This window comes from Pseudorca crassidens, chromosome 14, assembly GCF_039906515.1.
Source record: "Pseudorca crassidens isolate mPseCra1 chromosome 14, mPseCra1.hap1, whole genome shotgun sequence".
Taxonomy (NCBI): domain Eukaryota; kingdom Metazoa; phylum Chordata; class Mammalia; order Artiodactyla; family Delphinidae; genus Pseudorca; species Pseudorca crassidens.
Genome location: NC_090309.1, coordinates 85,086,377 through 85,106,333, shown reverse-complemented (window position 1 = coordinate 85,106,333; position 19,957 = coordinate 85,086,377). Strand labels below are relative to the sequence as shown.

At 38.2% G+C, this 19,957-nt stretch overlaps 1 protein-coding gene across 4 annotated transcripts in view; it reads left to right on the top strand.

Annotated features, from left to right (window-relative positions):
• The window catches only part of TAF1B (TATA-box binding protein associated factor, RNA polymerase I subunit B), a 107,050-nt gene that overhangs the window by 76,202 nt on the left and 10,891 nt on the right, over nucleotides 1–19,957 (top strand). For 2 of the 4 annotated variants that reach the window (XM_067703736.1, XM_067703735.1), the window contains 3 exons: nucleotides 11,946–12,093; nucleotides 16,702–16,879; nucleotides 17,453–17,499. In XM_067703736.1, coding sequence (XP_067559837.1) covers nucleotides 11,946–12,093; nucleotides 16,702–16,879; nucleotides 17,453–17,499 — 373 coding nt within the window. Of the gene's footprint in view, nucleotides 1–3,070; nucleotides 7,583–11,108; nucleotides 11,310–11,945; nucleotides 12,094–16,701; nucleotides 16,880–17,452; nucleotides 17,500–19,957 lie in introns of those variants that run through there. The other 2 variants (XR_010934166.1, XR_010934165.1) reach the window with 2 other exon arrangements.

Here is a 19,957-nt window from a genome sequence, read left to right as displayed (position 1 = left end):
AGGCTTCTCTCTAATTGTGGCGTGTGGGTTTTCTCTCTCTAGTTGTGGCGCAGGCTCCAGGGTGCGTGGGCTGTGTAGTTTGTGGCACGCGGGCTCTCTAGTTGAGGCGCATGACCTCAGTAGTTGCAGCGCATGGGCTTAGTTGCCCCGCAGCATGTGGGATCTTAGTTCACTGAACAGGGATCAGACCCGCATCCCCTGCATTGGAAGGTGGATTCTTTACCACTGGTCCACCAGGGAAGTCCCTCAAGAGGCACAATTTTAAGTCCTTTGCTTGTGTTAGTCTTCTTCTAGATCTCTTTTCAGCTGTCTCCAATGGCAGCGCTTCTGTCCTTTTAATTATGAGTCTTTATCACTATTTATAGTACTCAAAGGTTATTTTCCCTGTGCTCTTCATCAGAAGGTTTTCAGTGTACTAAATATTAATATTAAATATTATCCTCCATTTACCCACTTAAGGAATTATTTTCATAGGCTTTCCTAACCTTCACAACCTTCACATTGTTTTCAGTTTAATTCAAGAGACATTTATGATCCTTACTAAACCCCTGCATGAGTATGGTTCACCATCTTCCCAATTTTACATGTGAGTAAACACCTCAGACAGGTAGAATGATTTGCCAAGGTCATGCAGATGGTAGTCTCAGACTTGGAACTACAGTGCTTTAGGCCTTTTACTCATTGTATGGTCTTTTGTTCTGTTTTTGTACCATCTTACTATTATTTGTCCCATCTAGTCTTAATTTCTTGTTTCTTCTTTTTCTGCCTTTTTTGAATTAAGATTTTTTTTATGATTCCACTTTATCTCTACTATTGATTTATTAACCATACCTCTATTTTTTTAAGAGGTTGTTCTAGAGTTTATAAAATTCATCTTTAACTTACCACAGTCTGCCTCAATAATATACCAGTATATGTATAGTGTAAGACCCTTACAAGAATATATATACTTCCACTTCCCTCCTCCCATCCCTTAGTGTTAAACATTTTATCTTTACCTGTTAGATATTCCACAATGCGTTGGAATTATTTTTGCTTTAAAAAGTTGTTTATCTTTTTAAGAAATTAAAATGAGAAGAACTACTTCATATTTACCCACCTTTTGCCATTTCTGGCACTCGTCCTGTCTGAAAATGTCCTGTAACATTTCTTATAGTACAGATCTGTTGGCAGTGAATTCTTTTGGCACTTTTTGGTCTAAAAATGTCTTTGTTTTGCCTTCATTTTTGAAAAAACATTTCACTAGTATTGAATTCTGGGTTTGTACTTTTCCTTCAGCACTTTAAAAATGTTTCTTTCTACAGGACTGTCTGATTTCTCTTCTCTTCTCTTCCCTTCCCTTCCTTTCTCTTCCCTTCCCTTCCCTTCCTTTCTCTTCCCACCTCTTCCTTCCTTCTCTCCTTCCTTCCTTCCAACTACATGTTAGACCACAGCTCACTAAGCCTTCTGTTCTTTTTCTTTTCCTCAGTGTGTTTTGTTTTGGATAGTTTCTACGATGATATCTTCAGATTCACTGATCTTTACTTCTTGAATGTCTAATTTGCTGTTAAACCCATCTAGTAATTTTTTCATTTCAGATTCTGTATTTTTCATTTCTAGAAGTTCCATGTTAGTCTCATCTTTTTCGTTTCCTTCATTATGTTTTCTTTTACATCCTCCAGTTTATTGACAATATTTACAGTAGTTGCTCTAAGGCTATCATCTACTAATTCTGTTATCTCAGTTATTTCTGGGTCTGTTTCTATTGATTGATTTGTCTCCTGATTATGTGCCATATTTTCCTGCTTTGCATTCCTGGTAATTTTGATTGGATGCAGACAGTGTGAATTTTGTGTTGCTGATGGATTTTTGTTCTGGTGTATGATTAGGTAACTTAGATATCAGTTTGATCATTTAGAAGCTTGTTCTTTTAATGGCTGTTCCAGAGCCTATATTGTGAGGCTAAGGAAGCCCCACTACTAAGGCATGTCCCTTGGGAGACTCTACCCAGAGCCCCCAGTATTGTGAAGTCTCTCCACTCCAGCTGGGGCCTTATGCAAACTCTGAGAATTGTTTGCATTCATTGGAAAAATCCAGTGATTTTTTTTTCTCCCCTGGCCTCAGGTTTTTTCTCACACATGCACAGATTGGTACTCAGCCAAAGACTTGAGAGGACCCCTTTGCAGACCTCCAGAGTTCTCTCTCTGCAGTTTTATCCTCATTGGTACTCTGCCTGCAAATTATAGCCACCTCAACTAACAGGAACTCTAATCTCTCTCTGCTTAACTCAGCAAGACCACTGGGCCCTGTTTCACTCCCTGCTCCCTGCACTACAGCTTGGAGACTGCCTCCAGGCAGTAATCTGGGGCCATTTGTTTCTCTTCTCTCAGCGATTATATAGTCCTGTGCCTCCTGTTACCCGATGCCTAAAACTGTTGTTTCATATATTTTTTCCAGTTCTCTGTTTATCACGGGAAGTAAATTCCCGTAGTAGTTTCCCATTGTAGTTAATCCTTTAAGGGCAGAAACAGAATTGTTCTAAATACTCATTTTTAGACATTTAGAAATAGAGTCAATATTCAGATGCTTTTTAGCTGAGTGTTTTGAAATACCTGCCTAGTAATAATCTCTTTTGTTGACTATTTTTAAATTAATCTTGAGTTGAGGGGACAGGGCTATGTAAAATAGGGGAGTGATTTCTTGTAGAGATTTTGATAGAAAGTATAAGCATAAAAATATATGAGATTATGTCTTGGTAACAGTAACTATTGTACTTTACCTTTTTCACTTGTATCTTAGCTTTTTTTTAAATAAACTTTTTATTTTGGAATAATTTTAGATTTATAGAAAAGCTGCAAAAATAAAAATATATCCTTTACCCAGATTCAACTATTGTTAATATTTTATTTTATCCTTTGTGCTGTTCTTCCCTATCTATGTATCTATCTATGTAATTCTATTTCTGAATCATTGAGGGTAAGTTGCATTTATCATGGCCCATCATCCCTAAATATTTTAGTGTATATTTTCTAAGAGTAGGGATATTCTCTTATATAACTGCAATTTACTTATTAACTCTTTATTTTTCTAGGAGCTGCACAGTATAGATATGCCACAATTTACCTGACTAGTTTTCTATTGATGGAGTTTTGTGTTTGGGGATTAAAGGCTAAAGAAGGCAGCTAGGTAATGAAGAAACAAAACAAACAAAACTGAAAACAATCTGAATGTCTATCAAGGAAAATGGATAAAATGTGATATAATCAGACATGGTATATTAAACAACTATGAAAATGAATCAACTACCGCCACAAGCAACAGGAATGACTCTAAGAAATATTCTGTTTAGTGTAAAAGGCAAGACTTAGGAAGCTACATACATATGAAATCACTTTTGTTAAGCTCACAAAAGAAGTTAAGCTAAATATATTTATATAACTATATTTATGTGCGTGATAAAACTATTTTTAAAAAAATAAGTTTATGGTAAGCATAATTCAGGATACTAGTTACCTCTGGAAGGGGAGGCACAGAGGGGGGACTAGAGAAGGAGTACACCGGTAGATGTAACAGTCGGGTTTGTTTGTATATTTCTTGCATCCCTAACTACTCTGAGAGTAGGGATCATGTGTAATGCTTCTATTTTATCATACATAAGACCTAATATATAATCATTATGTATACATGGTAAGAACTCTGTGTTTATTGGTTAAATGATTTGAAATAGCTGAAAAACAGAATTAGTTTAAATGCTTTATTTAGAGAAGATTTCAAATAGATTTGTTGGGGATTTTTTTCCACCTAAGTAGTAAACATCCAGACTGCTTCTTTTGTATTTATTACATAATATACCCAGAGGCTATTCAGTAGTAGCATTTGACTGAGAAAATTAAAAAGCATTCCACTGATATTTTAGTGGTAAATGTGTAAGGGATATAACTTCTGCTTATAAGCAAGGACATTTAAAAAGCTGAGTTATGGGTGTGTCAGTATCACTCATGAAAACCAGTGTGTGAGATAAATAATCTTATCAGTTATTTGTACTGTTCACCAGTATACTGAAACCAATAGTAAATTACTCTAGTCAGAAAATGTATGTTTGAGGCTACATTGATGATATTTGTTTTAGGAGAATCATACCTCCTGTTTGCTGAGTGAAACCAGTGATTTCATGTGAATTATCTGTGATTTAGTTTGATCCCTTGCCAGTGCCCACCCCTAGTACCCAGCATGCTCAGTCCACTTCTCCCCCTACCTCTGCTTCCCAAGAGAAGGAATGAGAACCAAGGTTTATACTCATCTAAGGAAAACTGAATAGTGACAAAGGTTAGCCTGCTACAGAAATGATCACGTAACCCTGCCAAAATCGAATCAAAATTATTTGGGGATTGTCTACTCTTTGGATACCAGCTTGTAACCTCCTTTAGTACAGATATGTGAAATTTGAACATAGGTATTCCACAGTCAGCAGAATATTTGGAGGACAGGCACATCTTAAGAAGGAGGACTCAGATAGGTTTTTCCCAGCTCTGATCCTGGGGCCAAAACGAATAACTGCCTCCTGTTCAGCTGGTCATCAGTTCATAAATCCGTGTTTATTCATAAGGTTTACCTTGGTCTGTGCAAGTCGACAGCATGTTTCTGAAATGACCTCATCCCCAGGACCAAGACTGTATTTCACATAAAATAATGTATTCACCACAAACTTCCAGAAGATTAGACTTTGAACATAAAAGAGTATTTTTTGCTACTGCTGATAGATTTACAACCATTAAGATAATTCCAGCAGACTAAAAATGCGAATTGAACTGTTTTGTGAATCATAAGGCATGTGGAGTTCATTTTATCCTTCCTTCATGGATAATATATTACAGTGCTTTGTCATTTCTTCTGACATTTTTATTCCTTGTTAATTTTCCTTTGCAATAGGAAGTCTTATTTTAAGTTTGGGTTAACAGGTGCATGTAGCATTAGCTTTTTCTCAGCTGAATCTTTGCTTCAAAACAACACTAAGAATAAGTAAGGGTGAGGCACTGTACTTTTTTTTTTAATAGCAAAGCAGGAAGTTCACCTCTGACAGGGTATTGTAATCAGGTTTATCACAAGAGCCTGCTGTTGTGTAACAGAAACTCTAGCTTGTCCTTACCTGTCTTAAGGCATTGCTTCATGAAGGAAAATAAACTCACTGGAATATTTGTGAAATTCAATAAAATGCTTTCCCAAGCACTCCGTTTTTAATGCATGCTAGAACAATTTATTATAGCCTTGTGATCTTCTAAAAAACATATTAGCCTTGTGATTTCTTAGTATTATAATTAAATGAATCTATAGCACTCTAGAAGCCCTATGTGTCATATTTACTATACCTTTTAGACACATCCTCAGCCGTGTCTAGTATTCCCATGTCCATATTCCCTTCCTCCCCTCCCCCACTTTTTCAAGAAAAATGGAGGCGGTTTGGGATGTCTTCAAATGACTGTTTACTTAATTGACAGGCAGCTTTTCTTCATTGTATGCTTTGCCTTTGCTTACAAAAGTGCATTCACTATTCCATAGTATGTTGAAACTTTTAAGTGGAAACAGCTTTTCATTAACAAAGGAAGCATTTTCTTTCCTCCTTCCATGTCTTAGCTTTCTCTACTAAGTCTTGGCTTCTTCAGCAGCTGTACCTCCACCAGAAATGAAAAAAGGTGCAATTGTTCTAGGAGATGGTGATGAAGATAATGCCAGTGGGGTTTTGTGTGTGTGGGCTGCTGGGGACTGTTTTTCTTCTGTGTTTGGTTTTGTTTTGTTTTTGTTATTCCAGAAAGTTGAGCACACCTTAAAAACAAATCAAAGGGAAGGGGGAAGAAAGCTTTAAAGACCCTTAAACCATTATCCTGTGTGAACTGTTTCTTTCCATTAAATTGTTCTGTTAATATTTAAGTGGGCCCCTCTGTCCCACTAACAACAAATCTGACAAAACTCACTTTAAAACATAGGGTAATGGAATACAGAGTACGGAGTACTGATGTGGTTTGTTTCTTCTAACAAGCGGGCCATAAGAGTTTGAGTCTTCCTGCCATTACCCTGACTTAAGAGCAAAGTTCAGGAGAGGAGACAGGTGTGCAAATTAAGTTTTAGTATTTCCAGCCATCTCCTTTTTCTGAGTTGTGATTCCCAACTCCCGGTAGGTAGCTGTTTCATTTTCCGTATTTATTTAATTTATTTTTTATTTTTAAAATAAATTTATTTATTTAATTCATTTATTTGGCTGCGTTGGGTCTTGGTTGCTGCACGCGGGCTTTCTCTAGTTGCGGAGAGCGGGGGCTGCTCTTCGTTGCAGTGCGCGGGCTCAGTAGTTGTGGCTCCTGGGCTCTAGAGCACAGGCTCAGTAGTTGTGGCACATGGGTTTAGTTGCTCCGTGGCATGTGGGACCTTCCTGGACCAGGGCTCGAACCCATGTCCCCTGCACTGGCAGGAGGATTCTTAACCACTGCACCACGAGGGAGGTCCGTGTTCTAATTTAAAGATAACCTCCTCCTCCTTTTTCTGCCTCTGCCTCTTCTGCTGCTTTATTTTTGAGTCGTTTCTGAAGTGTGGTGCTGATTTGAAGCATCGGTTACTTCTAGCAAAAATCTTTCAGTTCATCTGGTAGAATAAACTAAAAATCTATTCTTTTTCAGGGATACCATCTCCATATGGAGTACCAAATAGTCAAATTGCTGCTTGAACCAAGGTTGGGCCTAGACACACTTATCTCTATTACAGATAGAATTTATTCTGCCGATGACTTAACACACAGTAGGGATACTTCTATCTTTTCAGCCTTGATTTTCTTTATTTTTATGTATTTTAAAACCCACAGACCAATTTCTTAACAGTTAATATGTAACATACATGTTATTCTGCCATGGTCCTTGACAGTAATTCTAAACCCTCTCAAGAATTAGTCATTAGTCACTAGACTCAGCAAGAAGTAATAAAGAGGAAACTGGAAATTCATTCCAAAGTCCATCTCCAGTATTTTGAATGTTGATCAACAGCATCCTCTCTGAATGAGTAAAAAGAAAAGATGTAATGCTGGTTCAGCCAGACCCAGTGAGTGGCACTTTGCCATGATGATTCACTTTGCCTTGGAGCAATCTTACACCCTTTGTGAAACTAGGTCCCGTCGGTTGAAGGAAGAAAAAGACTCCTCCAGAGCTGTCAGTCACTCTTTCAGCCTCTCCAAATGACTGTCTTGTTGGATCAAGGTTTGATAAATAACACTCTGAGTCTTCAAACTCTAGATTTTTTCACCATCTTACTCTGTAGGCCGTGTGTAGCTCTTGGGATTGTTTGTGCAATCTTTGTTAGAGTAATAATCTAACAGGTTTGAAATCTACCTGAGGGAAATTAAGGCGAGTGTAATGATAACAGGTGTTCTCAGTTTCCCTCACTCCCACTCCCTTCCAGAATTACTACTGCCAGACAACATGAATAGAAACCAGCTGATGTGTTCTTTTGTTCCTGGCTTCCCACAGCGTCTTAACCATCACTGGAATTTGTGGGTGTGCTTCTCTTGGCAAGCTTGTGAAGTAAAACCATCTGAGGGGCTCTTCCAGGCTACGAGAAAAATGAGGTTGAGAGCCACTTCATTTTATTTTATTATTATTTTTTTTTTTGCACAAGAATATTGTGGAGAGCTTGTTTAAACTATAGACTCTTAGTCCTAGTGTCAGGGATGGATTTATTAAGTCTGGTGTGGGATCTAGGAATATTTTATGCAAGCACCTTGCAAGTGGTACTGATAGAAATGGTGCTTTGAGCAGTACAGACTAGTTTTCTTATCTCTGCCTCTGTCATTCTTTTGTTATTACATCTTATTCCACAAAAAATTTGAGGTAAAAAGTAGACTAATTAGGGCTTCCCTGGTGGCGCAGTGGTTGAGAGTCCGCCTGCCGATGCAGGGGACACGGGTTCGTGCCCCGGTCCGGGAAGATCCCACATGCCGCAGAGCGCCTGGGCCCGTGAGCCATGGCCGCTGAGCCTGCGCGTCCGGAGCCTGTGCTCCGCAACGGGAGAGGCCACAACAGTGAGAGGCCCGCGTAGCGCAAAAAAAAAAAAGTAGACTAATTAGCTGATAACCAAAAACCAATATAAAACAAAGTGCTATTATACCTTAACTAAATATGCAAAGTTTTAAACAGGATTCTGGTAGTCCTCTTATTCTACTTAATACATCAGAGATTCCCCACGCCAAATGAAAATACAAAGACCCAGCAGCTTCTATGAGACCCTTTCCTTGGGTGTGTTCTGTACATGCATGCATTTTCTAAAAGTCAAAGACTATTCTAACGCAGTCATTAAATGTTCACTGTAATTATTATATATCCATGTTTTGCAATCTTGTCAAAATTAGAGCCTGATTCACCTCTCCAGGCTAAGGACAATGGGACAGAAAGAAAAATGTGACACTGTGATCATATTCTCTAAAACAATGCTGTGTAACAGTACTCCCAGCCTTCTGCCCAAGGTTGGATACTTTGCTGAGCTAGTGGTTCAAGAGTGGCCTGCCTTGGTTGGAATAGGAGCAGATGTCTAGGGAGATTAGTCCATAGCCAGCCCTGTAGGGACAACTGGGCCACCACTTCAAGTGATGTCCGTGGCGGAAGGGAGCGGATGTTATTGTGGGTGTTTTAGCGTACCAGATTCCTTTTCATTAATGACCTTGCAATTACTTGTCATGAATTTATCATCCATTAAATTGGTTTTTTGAGATGGTTATTTTTCAGAGGGGAACATTCACTGCTCTAGTGTTTGTTTTGTTTGCAGATAAAAGTACTTAATTTCATCTCCTACCTTCATTATTTGAAAGGATTAGGGTTGCCATAAATCTTGTCAGTAATGTTAATTGTTTTTACTTGAAAAGATGCTTCAGATTTTGTGCGAAATGCAGCAGATGTCTAAATAAGTTAATTTTATAAAGAAAAAAGAGCTTTTGCCAAAAGTCACTGAGAATATATGTTTTCCTTTTTTCTCTTTTAAATTCACAGATTAGAATACAATTAATAGTATTTTAGCATACAAGTAGAATTACTGTATCTCAACATTTAAAAAAAGACTTGAAAGGCCACATTGCTATTTTGGATTGACAGAAATTTACTTTGTATTCTTCAGCTACAGATTAATCATATGTTAATAATATAGCTAATTGAAAGCCTTTTTTTCTTGATAAAACTCGAGTTTAGACATTGAAATAGTGGTATCAAAATAAATACAATACAAAGAAGGTTGTAACCTCAGGCAAAGTAAAATCAGGCATAGTTAACACTTTGATTGTTTTCTATAAGCATACTCTTTTTAAAAAATATTTGTTTATTTATTTATTGGCTGCATCGGGTCTTAGTTGCGGCCCGCGGGATCTTTTGTTGCAGTGCACAGGCTCATTAGTTGCGGTGTGCGGGCTCTCTATTTGTGGCACGTGGACTTAGTTGCCCCACGGCGTGCTGGATCTTAGTCCCCAGACTAGGGATCGAACCAGCTTCCCCTGCATTGCAAGACAGATTCTTAACCACTGAACCACCAGGGAAGTCCGTATAAGCATAGTCTTGTACCATTATAAAGCATTTCCTTGTGCTTTATAATTGCATATGAGCTGAATGTACCAAAGAAACATTTAACAGAGAAATATTCATTCCTTCAGTTGGCTTCCAAACACCTTCACACATTTAGAAAATGGGCAAGACATGACATAATGGTATTATTGGCACAAATTGTTGGGAAACAGATTTTTCCTTAGAATAAGGAAGAACTTTTTAATGATTAAACCCATTAAAAATGGAATAGACTACCTTCAGGGAAGGTGTTGAGTTCCCATCACTGGAGATTTACAAGAAGGGCTAGACATATACCTGCTGGGGATTTTGTAAAGTTAGACCATATACTTTTAAAGGTCTTTCCAACTCTGAATTTGCCAATTAGATTATTTCTCCTACAAGGTGATGTATGAAGTGATTCTGTTACACAAAGTAGTTTATTGAGCTGATATTATCTTTCTCTCTTACCACTTTTTTTTTTAAATAGGCATACATACAGAAAAGTGAACGTATCACAAATGTACCCAACCTGATGAATTTTCATAACCTGAACCAGCCCCGAGATCAGGAAACAACCTTAGCACCCTAGGAGCTCCACCCTTATGCTCACTTGCAGTCATTACCTCCACGACTCCAAGAGTAATCAATCACTCTCCTGACTTCTAACCGTGTAGACTAGAAGCTCAGTGCTGAGTTGCTGAGTTTTGTACTTTACCTACATGGAGTCATTCTCTTTTGCATCTGGCTTCTTTTAACATTATGTTTTGAAGATTCATTCATACTGTTGCATGTAGAGCATGCATTTCTTTGCTGTATAATGTTCCACTGTGAGACTGTATCAAAATTTACTAGATAGTTATTCTTGTACTTACTCTATTGGTGATGGCATTTGGGTAGTTTCTAGCTTGGGACTTTCACAAATAGTGTTATGAACATTCTAGTGCATGTCTTTTCATGGACATGCATGCACATTTCTGTTGGGTATATGTAGCTAGAGCTGCTTTGCTGTAGAATATGTCCACACTCAACTTCAACAGATACTGCCAAACAGGTTTCCAGAATGTTTGTATTCAGGCCTAGTTTTAATGGGGTCCTGCCGTATCGGAAATGTTAGTTTTTCTGAAATCCCATAAGCCTTAAAAAAAAAGTCTTGCTTGTAGTACTCGATAACTTTCTATCTTATCCTATAGTTATTTTTGTACACTGATCCCTTTTCTAGAGTATAAACTCCTTGAAGAGATTGCTTTATTCATCTTTATATTTCCCAAAGTATCTTGCATAGAATAGACTCTAAATTTAATATTTTTATGTGAGTAGATGAGTAAATGAGGAAAAATTATATGTAGTATTAATAAGAAGAATGTTTGGAAATTGCAGAAATATAAGTAGCATACCCAATAAACTACAAGGGTGATCCTTAAGTGAACAGAATTAGTTTATTAATATTAGCTCATAGATTTTCCTAAATTCTATAAGATACTCTTATAGGCTATTAATGTGGGAAAATAGAAGTTTGAATTGCACATTTTTATCTATTAGACTTAAACCCTGGTGTCATCTCTCACATAGAAGCATGTGACTATTATGTAACACTGAGCTAAATCTGTTAGCTGTGAATTTGAAGATTGGCAAGAGGGTGCTGGTGAAGGAGGGTGAGAGGGAAGTCGTGCTTTGGAGTGATTATGACGACATTGTAACTCCAGTTGGGTTGCAGCTGTATACCAGATTCTTCCATGATTGGCAAGAAGGAATGATTTCACTCTACCATGGGTAAGGCCAGTAAGAGTTTTATGAGCCAGATAGAATTTTAATTGACCACTATTACTGTTGAAAACTGCTTAGTGAGGATATTTGGGATTTATGGGCGTTTCCCCTTAATGCTTTTCTCTACATTCCAAATTTTATTCAATGAATACATATTACTTTTATTTTTTTGTTTTTTATTTTAAAAACATTTTTTTTAATTTATTTTATTTTTTGGCTGCGTTGGGTCATTGTTGCTGCGCCTGGGCTTTCTCTAGTTGCAGTGAGCGGGGGCTACTCTTCGTTGCGGTGCATGGGCTTCTTATTGCGGTGGCTTCTCTTGTTGCAGAGCATGGGCTCCGGGCACACGGGCTCAGTAGCTGTGGCACTCGGGCTCAGTAGTTGTGGCTCACGGGTTCTAGAGCTCAGGCTCAGTCGTTGTGGCTCGCAGGCTCAGTCGTTGTGGCACATGGGCTTAGTTGCTCCGTGGCATGAGGGATCTTCCCAGACCAGGGCTCGAACCCATGTCCCCTTCATTGGCAGGCAGATTCTTAACTACTGCACCACCAGGGAAGTCCCCATATTACTTTTAAAATCAGAAAGTAGTTTTTAACATAATTTGTGTTGTAAAAATTGCTACCTTGACTATCTCTTTCATTCCAGTCTTGGCCTAACTATGAAGATATCTATAAAAAAGTAATTGAAGTTGCCACATTTTTAGATTTGCCACGTTTTCCAGACATAACTGAAGACTGCTATCTTCATCCAAACATCTTGTGTATGAAATACTTGATGGAAGTCAATCTCCCTGGTAAGTGTGTGGTGTATATAATGAACAAGCTTTGACTTACTAAATTGTTATGAACAATATATTGCATCTTCTCAAATCAGAAACTATTAGAGTCACCTGACAGGGTCCACAGTAACATGAAGCTTAATTTTAAAATCCTTTCTTAAAATATTTTGGACCATTTAAAATGGATAAAAGGACACTGTTCAGAAATAATTAGTTCTATTTTGGTGTGAGGGATTTTGAGAGAATATGTTCGGTTTTTACAGTAAGTTTGCTGAGTACAAGTAAAGTAACACGTGTTTCAGTATGTGTTATTAATTACCTAGGCACCCACTCCCCCCAGAAAAGCAGCACTTCTTCATTTGCATGAAGCATGATTATTACATAAAGAATTCTAATTTTAAAAATCCCAGAAGTTAATCTATGGTAACATTTTTGTTGTTCGCTAATATATTGCTATTTCCAGTCCCTAAAAGAAATGGAGTTCCAGGTCTGGTAGGATGAAACACAGAATGTGAAGACAGCCTTACTAGCTGTTGTTCACAATATACCAAGACACAGGTAACCCGAATGGAATCTGCCGATGGAATCCATTCTTGAATTTCTTGCTAAACTAGAAATGTGAGAAATGCAGGATTTCTATTCTTAACAGAAAATACAAACATGGTGTGACTATATTATTGCTTAAGCAATATAAAAAATGTGATTGAATGTATTTTTAATAGGGGAGGAAAATACATATGTTATATGAAAAAAGCAATATGTAAAACTGTATGTATGGTATAATTTCAACTATAAACATAAATTGGAGTAACATATATACGCAAATGTAAATATTAAGTCTATACTTTTAAAATATTTTTTTAAAAAGGAAAAATAATTTAAACTTTTCAAATACATTTATTTATTTATTTGTTTGTTTATTTATTTATTTATTTTGCGGTACGGGGGCCTCTCTCTGCTGTGGCCTCTCCCATTGCGGAGCACAGGCTCCGGACGCGCAGGCTCAGCGGCCATGGCTCACGGGCCTAGCCGCTCCGCAGTATGTGGGATCTTCCCAGACTGGGGCACGAACCCGTGTCCCCTGCATCGGCAGGCAGACTCTCAACCACTGCGCCACCAGGGAAGCCCCAAATACATCATTTATTAAGCTAAGGAATGTACATCTCTGGTTAAGATTTCAGAAGTCACTAGCCATTTGATTAAGATTCCAGAATTTGGGGACTTCCCTGGTGGCGCAGTGGTTAAGAATCCACCTGCCAATGCAGGGGACACGGGTTCGAGCCCTGGTCCGGGAAGATCCCACATGACACGGAGCAGCTGGGCCCTTGCTCCACAACTACTGAGCCTGTGCTCTAGAGCCCGTGCGCCACAACTACTGAGCCTGCGTGCCACAGCTACTGAGCCCGCGTGCCTAGAGACTGTGCTCCACAACAGAGAAGCCACCGCAGTGAGGAGCCTGCACACTGCAACGAAGAGTAGCCCCTGCTCGCCGCAACTAGAGAAGTGCTGTGCGCAGCAACGAAGACCAAACGCAGCAGCCATAAATAAATAAATAAATAAATTTTTTTTAAAAAGACTCCAGAATTTGTAGTCTGATTTCTGCGCTTTGGCATGTTACATAGATCAGATTATTGTTTTGGATTTTGGTGTTTTTCATTTACTTTTTTGATGGTTCTTTCAAAATATGGAAAGCTCCTGTGTTCTCTCATATACTCCAAAATCCTGAGCTTATAGTGGGAATGCTAAGATATGGAAGGAATACAAGGAATTACCAACGCGTAACTGACACGGGCTGGGTTATGGAAAGTGTCTAGCTCACGTAGTTGCTGTTGGACAGAGATGAGGGTGGCAGTATTTTCTGACCACTGTGTGTGATATAATACTATTTCTTACCTAAGTCTTCCTGAGAGTAACAAGTAGAATTAAAACCATTATAATAGGCAGAGAGACACTACTAGCATCTGATATGTTAAGTGCCTTTTTGGAGACTGTATTAAAAAGAACCAGGATAGAGAAATTTTACTTCTCACAAACTGTTCAATAGAAATAATTTGAAATATAGAAAAAAAAATTATACACAAATGTTATTGACCTCCTTATTTATACTGAAAAATTAGAAGTAAATGTCCAACAGAAAGGTAATGTTTAAGTAAACAATGTTATGTATATTCAGTGGAACATTATGCAGCTTTTAAAATCATGTTTGTGAAGAGTATATAAAACATGGCAAATGTTTATGTTATAATAAAAATGAAATGGGCCAAATTATAAAATTATATATAAGCATAGCTACATAAAATATTCATTAAAATATTAGAAATAAATATACCAAAATATTGAAGTGCTATTTCTAAGCTATGGCAATGCCTTTTTTCCTTTCTTCTACCTTTATGTGTCTTGTAAATGTCCTGTACTGAGTTTGTATTACTTAATTGTGGGGGACAACACACAAAATAGATCGACAGACTAACATGTAATAGTCCCTGCACCTTAGGATTTTGTTTTTTTCATTAATTTATTTATTTTGGCTGCATTGGGTCTTTGTTGCTGCTCGCGGGCTTTCTTTAGTTGCGGCAAGTAGGGGCTATTCTTCATTGCTGTGCACGGGCTTCTCATTGCAGTGGCTTCTCTTGTTGTGGAGCACGGGCTCTAGGCACACGGGCTTCAGTAGTTGTGGCTCTCAGGCTCAGTAGTGGCTCACGGACTCTAGAGCGCAGGCTCAGTAGTTGTGGCGCACGGGCTTAGTTGCTCCGTGGCATGTGGGATCTTCCCAGAACAGGGCTCGAACCTGTGTCCCCTGCATTGGCAGGCGGATTCTGAACCACTGCACCACCAGGGAAGACCCTGCACCTTAAGATTTATATTGTAAAATGTGTCATTGATTGACAAAGCACCCGTAAGATTATAAGAAGACCTCTAGAATATTGCCATTTTCAAAATTTAAAGTTTGCTCTCTATAGTACTATCAGTTCTATGGTGCTGTTGATCAAAAAGAAGAAACCCATGTATTTGGCCCTTTCCCGGAAAGCTAAAAGTGGTTTTAAGCATACTGGGGCAACAAATGCCCCTCCTCAGTGCCTTTATGTATGACAGTGTCGTCTCTGGAACTCGGTAGAAAGGTTTTAGCAAGCATGTCACACACACCCTTACTGAGTAAGCACTGCCTCTTTGATGGCTTTGAGTGAACTCCAAACACATTTCTTAGTATTGTCCCTCATACTGGGACTGAGAAGCCTGCCAGAGAGAATTTCTGGCAGCTTTCACAATCAGTATATAATTTGTGGGGAACTTTATTACAGAGTTTCCAAAGTGCCCCATCTATATTACCTCATTTGTGAAGGTGGGAAGGGTGGGCAGGTGGGTATTCTCACTTATAGATGAAACATAGGCAAACTGAGTGACGCCTGGCTGGTAGATGGCTGAGTACATACTTAAATCCAGCCGTCCCATTCCAGAGCTAGTGTTCTTTCCACATAATGCTCCAGTTCAGAATCCTGTACTGCTTAGTTTTTCTCTGCTGTCCTGGCTTCCTTCCTCATAATTTCTTCCACTTGCTTTTTTATTACTCTGTACTTTTGGCATAAGAGAAAGTTTCAAGATAATTAATTTTAAATAAATTGGGGAGACAGTTTTCAAGAAATGCCATTCTTTATAGTAATAATTCTATATATAATAATATATACTATATATAATACTATATACTATATATGGTAATATATGCTGTGTGTAATATTGTATATACTACTATAAAATTAAAGTATTGTATACTACATTAAGAGAATAGAATCAATAGGATATAATGACTGAATGCGTGTAGGAGATTCAATACAATACAATTTATTATGCTCTTATAAATAATAGCCATTCTACTTGAATTTAATTAAAATAGAATATGGTACATCCTGGGTACTTAAATTAGTGAGTAAAGAAATTTGCTCAGTAATTTAGAGTTTTCAAAGTATATTCACTTGTGCTATCTTATTTAATGTTTATCCTCACCATAACCCATTTTACAAATTAAAAAACTGAGGTTAGGTGACTCTAATTTGGAGTCACAAAGCTAATGATTACAGAGCCTAAATACATAAGCCATAGATTTTCTGGCTCCAAGTCCCACATTATTCAGCCTTGAATAATAGATGCAGTCTGTGCTGAGCATATAGTTTCTTTGGGAAAGCAGTGCAGCTGGTGAGATGCACATCAGGCTTCCAGTGTGCTAGCCAGGCTTCCTGCTGGTGAGTGAGTGCATTTTTAGAGAAGCTCTTGGTCTTACAGGAGAGTTAGTTTCAGGTAAATGCAAATTGCTGTAGAAACACAGACAAGAAACATGGATGAAACAATAGAAAAATGATGTGTGGCTGTGCATTAGGCGGCAAGATGTGTCCTATAAATAGCAATGTTTGGGGAAGTCAAAATAGGAGAAGATACTCCCTGCTAGCGTTCAAGCATTAATTTTTCTATACAAATATCATTTCTTGGTTGATTTTATTTACAAAATGTATGTCTCAGAGTTCTAGCATAGTATCATATTTTAAGATAAACTAATCTCACAGATATACACATTAGTATAGTCTAGTTAGCCAAAGAATTTAATTCACATTTTACTCTTTTATTCTTCAACAGATGAAATGCATGATTTAACCTGCCACGTGGTAAAAGTGACTGGAATGGGAGAAGTGGATTTTCTAACATTTGATCCTATAGCTAAAAAGGCAAAAGCTGTTAAATATGATGTACAAGCTGTAGCTGTCATTGTGGTGGTATTGAAACTGCTCTTTTTATTGGATGACAATTTAGAATGGTAAGTGTATGTCAATTTTATGAGGAGAAAATTGTATTGCTTTTACCTAATTATTCAGAGTAAAGGAATCCATATGCTGTATCTCAGTAGAAAATAGAGACTCTCAGGTGTTAATAGAACATTGACTAGTAGCAACAGTTACTTCGTACATAATATCTTGACTCAGCTAGTTGTGAGAGATTTCATTTTCCAAACAACTTTAGTAGGTTGTTTGGATCATGTTTTCTTCCTATTTTTAGGTAGATACACGTGTTTCTCATTGCTCTACTGATTCCTGAGTTTTAAATCGTCATACAAAATCCTAAAGAGTCATTTAGCACTTCATCTGTATACCTTTAGGCTTCTGGCACTATGTGTCTTCAAAGATTATTTTGGAAAGTAAAAGAATCTTAAAATGCCAAGAGTGGCAGTATTTATAGTGTCTCCTTCCCTGTTTCAGTGATAGCTTCTCCATTAAAAGTTGGCATCAGTTTCAAGTACTGTTCTATACGTTTCCTTCAGAAGAATTCAAAATATAACTGTCTTCCAATAAATGATTTCTAAATAAATTGATTTTTTTATTTGTATCTCCAGGTCTTTGTCTAATATTGCTGAGAAATATAATGAAAAGAATGAAGAAGGTACTTACTTTTTTTATGAATCAAATTCAAAGTGATTGTAAATGGTGGATTAAAAGATACAATAAACGCAGGGAAGAAACTTTGAGAAATATACACATACACATATATGTACACATATATACAAATTGTACCGTGTACCAGAATGTTTTATATGTATAATTATTTAATTATATCTCAAGGCTACTGAAAAACCTCAGTGACTTCCTACTGTGTGTAAAGGCCAGCCTGCCTTTTAGTTCCCAGCTCCTACTCACAGCCATACTAGACCATGAACCTACTGGCAGCTTTGTGAGTGTACCGTCTATTCCAGTGCCTTCAGCCTTTGCTCGCATTGGTCCTTCTACCTGAAGTGTTCCTTCCTTCTTCCCCCCAACTCCTTCTGTCCCTGGCAAGTCCATCTTCATGCTTCAAGACGCAACGTAAATGCCCTCTTCGGCCTCTCTTCACACCTACTCCCCAGTTCACCTCTTCCCAAACCAGAACCGATGACCCTGCCACAGCCACTCCTGTCCAGACTTCTCTTAGTTGTTTAAAACACTGAATTGTAACTAGCGGACTAAGCATTTCTATCCCTGTTAGGCTGCCAGTATTTGTAAAGTGCCTGGAGTATCTGCCTCGTAGTGACGGCTGTGTAAGTGACAGACAGGCAGACAAGTAGGTAGATTGCAAGCTTCTAGAGGGAGGGGCCATATCTTTTTTACTTTCTTTTTTTTAATGTATCTTTAATATTTAGCAGAGTGACTGGCCTAATATCCACTTAATAAAGTGTGGTAAATGCATGAATTCTTACATTCAATTCCAGTTTCTTAATGTTCTCACTAGGATTTATGTTCCTTGTTTAATTTTTAATTTCAGCTTTTTTGAGGTATAATTGACATATAAAATTGTAAGATATTTAAAGTGTACATTGTAGCAATTTGATGTGTTTGCATTGTGAAAGGATTCCCATGAAGTCAATTAACACATCCATCACCTCTCCTATTTACCTTTTTGTGTGTGTGAGAATATTTACTTTCTCTCTTAGTGCATTTCAGGTGTACAATACAGTATTACCAACTATAGTCACCATGTTTTACGTTAGAACTTATTCATCTTACAGCTGAAAGTTTGTCTCCTTGTACCAATCTCGCCCTCTTTCCCGCACCCGTCAGCCCCTGGCAGCCACCTTTTTACTCTATTTCTATGAGTCTGACTTTTTTTTAGGAGTCCACATATATGTTCTTTGGTTCTAGGAGCTTAGGTTTAATGGTGGCATTAGTTTGTGTGTTCTTTCCAGAATGCGTGCAGCGTACTTCTTTCTGCACATTGCTTCCTGTTGGCTCCTACGTAGAGTAAAAGGTTGGACAAGATGTTTTCTGACGTTAAAGGGCCTTCATGGACTGTGCAGACATTTAGAGTAAAGGGTGCTTTGACATATTGTCTTCCCGTGACCCTCAAAATAAACCTACAGTGTCAGCAGGGCAGGGATTGTGGTCCCCATTCTCTCTGCTCCCTAGCTGTCCACTGTCCCCCTGCCTTCCCACATTACTGATGAGGAGTTTAAGAAGTTGTGACTCACTTAAGGTCAAAGAACCTTGTGTTCTATTAATTGTTATAGTTTTCCTTCTTCCTTATAGCTCTTCTGGTAGTTGCCTGTCCTCTGTGGCTCTGTTGCTCTGTGGTCTACAAGGCCAGAAGTAATGATTATATTGGCCAGTTGAAAGATTTTTAACTAGACATTGAAGGTAGACTGTCTTCATTAGAGAATATGTAAGAAATTCAGCCTCTCACTCAGCCATCCTCCTCCTGCCAGCCTTCCTTTCTTCAGACTTCCTCGCTCTCTAAGCCTCTTTCCTGCTTTACCTTGAATTTCATTTTTCTCCTCCCTACTTTTCCCATCTCCCCACACGGATTGAAGAAAAGAGTGAGGAGTGTAGTTTTATGCTTGACTATATATTCAGTTCTGTTGTCTATCTCACCCTGACATCTTGAACACACACTCACTCCACCTGTCCAATGCAATCCACTTTCTTACTTATCTCCAGAGTCTTTGGATTTGGATTAGGATTAGGAAGAACAGAAATAGGATCTGATGAAACTAGAAGTCCGGTGCCATTGCACACATCTAGCCATCTTTTGTCCCTTAATTCATGTATTCCTAGACGGATTGGAGCACCATCCTGTGCCAGGCACTGTGCTGGGATTTGGGTCAGGAGGAAGAGGCCTGATTGTGTAGTCTTCTACATAAACAAAATATGTCTTCTGTTCTCAGGGGGGTGATAGTCAAATCTAGGAGAAACAGACATTTTTGGTTTTGGTATAATTTAGTTAGGGCCACAGTACAGGTAGGGACTCAGAGAAGGGAGTGACGGCAGATTACTCAGCAGTGGTGTTAGAGCATGGATACAGCAGCACCTCCCTCCGTAGTCTCCAAGGGCTGGTATATAAATGCTGAGTCACATCAGTGAGTGAAGACTCA